Source organism: Drosophila bipectinata, chromosome XL, assembly GCF_030179905.1.
Source record: "Drosophila bipectinata strain 14024-0381.07 chromosome XL, DbipHiC1v2, whole genome shotgun sequence".
Classification (NCBI taxonomy): domain Eukaryota; kingdom Metazoa; phylum Arthropoda; class Insecta; order Diptera; family Drosophilidae; genus Drosophila; species Drosophila bipectinata.
Window position 1 is genome coordinate 8,610,335 of NC_091734.1, and position 3,442 is coordinate 8,613,776.

Consider the following 3,442-nt stretch of genomic DNA (forward strand, 5'->3'; position numbering starts at 1 on the left):
CTTTCGGCTTGCGATTTTTGCATTTGACAACAAGGACAACGAAAACGAAAATGAAAATGAAATGAACGAGTTGTTGGGTCACCATTCACTATTTTCCCCCCCCCCCCCCCAAAAAAAGCTGACTGCATTGCATAATCCAGCCCAGTCCCCCCCAAGTACGTTCCGGCTGACAATAATGCTAATAATGGTAATGATTATAATGCATGAACAAAATACACCCAGAGATGCCATCGTCCTTTGTCTATTGAACCAGGCACACCAGGACTCAGAAGAGCTCCAGGATCCGGGACAAAAGCCATCGTTGTTTCGGGATGTAATGAACTTCTTTATGGCTGCATCATTCGCATAGCTAATTTCCAGAGAGATGTCCCACACCTTGGCGAGTCGCGAAATTTGAATTTTTGAATTTAAGAGTCCAACCTGTCTGGCAAAAAAGCCAGGAGTTTCCAAGTTCTTCTCAAAATTTATAATTTTACGTCTCGATAGTGGGTGATGAGACTAGTTTTTAGCTCACAGGCCATTATTGGCTCGCCGGAAAGACCATTCCTAAGCCAATCATCCCTGCCAAGACATCGTACTGCCTAATGTCACCCCCATCACCGCCCAGAATCCACCAGGTGCCCTCGGCCCGCTATATTAAAACCATTTTTCGCTTATTACCAAAAAATTTAAATATTTTGAAAATAATAAACTGCGGGTGAGTTACTAAGTGGCAGCCGTGAGGCCGCAAAAAGCAAACAACGAAAGCTATTCTGGGGTGCGGCAGCCCGGGCTTCGTCATCAGGACAGCCCGGCAGCCCGGGCCAGGACTAATCCAGCCACCCTCCCACCGCCTCCTCGTGTTGATTGTCGCACTCTGCCATCAATGGACTTGGGTATGGCATCCTTGTGAAAGGATTCTCCACTTAAATGTGTATTCTTTTCTAAGAATTCCTTTATTTTCAATAAATTACTAGAATCTACGATTCCCAATACTTGAGAGTGCTATATTGGCCAGAATTCCAATTACATTTTTGGCTTTGGGCCAAATTACAAAACTGACTCCTCTCCAAACTCGAAAGGATAATGGTGATGGCCATGATGTGGTGGTGGTGATGGTGGTGGTGATCCTGTGTTCGCAAAAGTGTCATATTTTTATGATTTTTATGTTAATTCATAGCCACCGCCACGTCGCGGTTGCCAGTCAGCCCCCGATCCGCCCCTCCCCCAGTGCCACAGCCCCTGCTCAGCACATCCTTTCGAAAGGACTCCGTTCCCTTTTTGCCAAATGCTTTTTAATCCTTTTAATGAAAATTAGTTCCTCTCAATAACATTTAATATATTTTCCTTTGCTTTCGGTGTTTTCACTTCACAGCCCGTAACCCGCTCCCACCCACCGCCACTTGGTGGCCTCTCGTATCTCTCGTCCCTGTTGTTTTCACAGGCATTATCATAATTTCTGTTTGCAACCCTAAATCAACACTCCCGCTGCGACCCCACCATCCAGCTCCACCCCACCTCCAAGCATCTTTAGAGTTTTATGGCCGAGCGAGCGCCCCAATAGGTACCGACAATATCGAGAACTTGCGAACTTGAAACTTGGAACTCAAAGAGGTATGTATGAGGAGCTCCAGCCACACATAGTGGGAAGGTGCTAAAGTCCTTCGTCCCCCAGTCAGTGTCCTTTTGCCTGTCCTCCAGTTTTTATGCAGCGTTAAATGGCATCCTCTCGAAAATTGAAAACCCAGAGGGCAGTAAAAATTAATGAGCGTAGACATCCGTAGACCTCCCACCACCGATGGTAGGAACCCGCAGAGTACCCCCAAAAATAATAATGCTTTAGCTTTAGCGATGAGTGGGTTTATCCCAAATAGATTTAGACCAAATAGACGTAGACTCGTAAATTTGTGTTGTAGTTACATTCAAGTAGTGTTGCGACAGATTCGTTCCGAGTAAGAGTCACCCAAACTAAAAATAAACTAGCTACGCCCGCGCTCGAACTCACTGTTGAGACGCTATATATATAGAAGCGACTGGTTCGACCGGGCATATATTGGATAGATAGGATGGATACGGGGGTACGCCGGAATGATAATCGACCACGCCGCTTTTCGGCGCATTACTGATCGTGCGAGGGGTCCGATGTCCTGGACCACTGCAATCCCTGGGGATTCTCCAATTGTTCTTTTTCCTCCTGCTGGAGCATCAGCTGCCTCTGCTGCCATACGGTTAGCTGGTGATCCTGCTCCTGTTTAATCTGCTGTGACATCCGCTGCTGCATGTACTGGAGTGTATGGTCCGATAGCTCCCAGGTCTTGAGTGGGCGATCTCGGATGCCCCTAGGGCTGGCGCTGACACTGGCGCTGGCTTTGGCACCTATGCCTGGGCCTCCATCTTTGCTGCTAACGGTGTCGCTAACGCTGGTGGTGCTGGTGAACCCGGATCGTCCGTTGGTCATCACCGAGCGGCGGTAGTTCTTAACCGTCCGCTCCCAGTCACGGCTCATGACCTCGCGCGAGATCTCGTCCGGACTGCGCATGAACTGCTTCCGCAGTGAAACGGGCTCTGTGGGCCGGAAGTTGGGGCGGTAGGCGTATGGATCGCGAGGATTTAGCCACTTGGTGTCCACGTAGCCGCGATCCCGCCACATATTATCCTCGCGATTGATCCTCCGCTCCAGCGCGCCCACATTTCCACGAGTATAGTACCGTGTACTCGGATCCCCAGACACCAGTGATGTGGCGCTGGCTCGTGGGGCGCTGCCGGTGCTGGATCCGCCGCTGCCACCCGTATTGCCGTCATAGGCCCTGCCGCTACCACCACCCCTGCCCGAGTCCGAGGCAAAGGTCCTGCGAAAGCTATACCAACCACGGATGGCATTCAGCAGGGTTTGGTGCGGCCGCCAGAAGCAGTCGACGATCACGGATTTGGGTGAGCGTTGCATGACTGCAGCAAGGCGTTTGGGGCGCTTTGGGCGTTGGGGCCGTCAGGTGCACGGATGTCCTCGCCGATTTGCCGGACTTACTCCCCTCGGAGAACGATTACAATTGTGTTTTGCACCAAAAAGAAATAGATATGTATACACAAATCGGTTGTCCAAAAGAAAAGCTAAAACAATTGTTGAGTATCGTGTTATAGTTCTTTTCTTGTCTAGTGTTGTATCTAAAAAATTTGGAATTTTTAACAATAGTATTTTACTTAGGACTATAGAATTGGGAAATGTGAACTGTACAAATTTAGAATACGGAATGAGGTATAAAGGCAGGTTTCATTGCTAGGCTCGACGGAGTCGAATGAATTTCATGTCAAGGGTTACTTGATTTCTTTAAAATTATATAAAATATTTTTATTACAAAATACGAATCCCAGTATATAGTGCTTAAACCCTTCCAACTCTCAACCGCCTTGGGCCTAGACAATTTCGATTGTGGACCTCAAGCTCGAGTGCTTAATATTTTTCGCT

At 48.3% G+C, this 3,442-nt stretch overlaps 1 protein-coding gene across 1 annotated transcript; it reads right to left on the reverse strand.

The window, feature by feature from the left end:
• Positions 1 to 1,823: 1,823 nt before the first annotated feature.
• LOC108121663 (uncharacterized) lies at positions 1,824 to 3,238 on the reverse strand. Its single transcript, XM_017235914.3, has one exon. The coding sequence runs from the start codon at positions 2,921 to 2,923 to the stop codon at positions 2,099 to 2,101; it is 825 nt and encodes a 274-aa protein (XP_017091403.2). The 5' UTR covers positions 2,924 to 3,238; the 3' UTR covers positions 1,824 to 2,098.
• Positions 3,239 to 3,442: the final 204 nt, after the last annotated feature.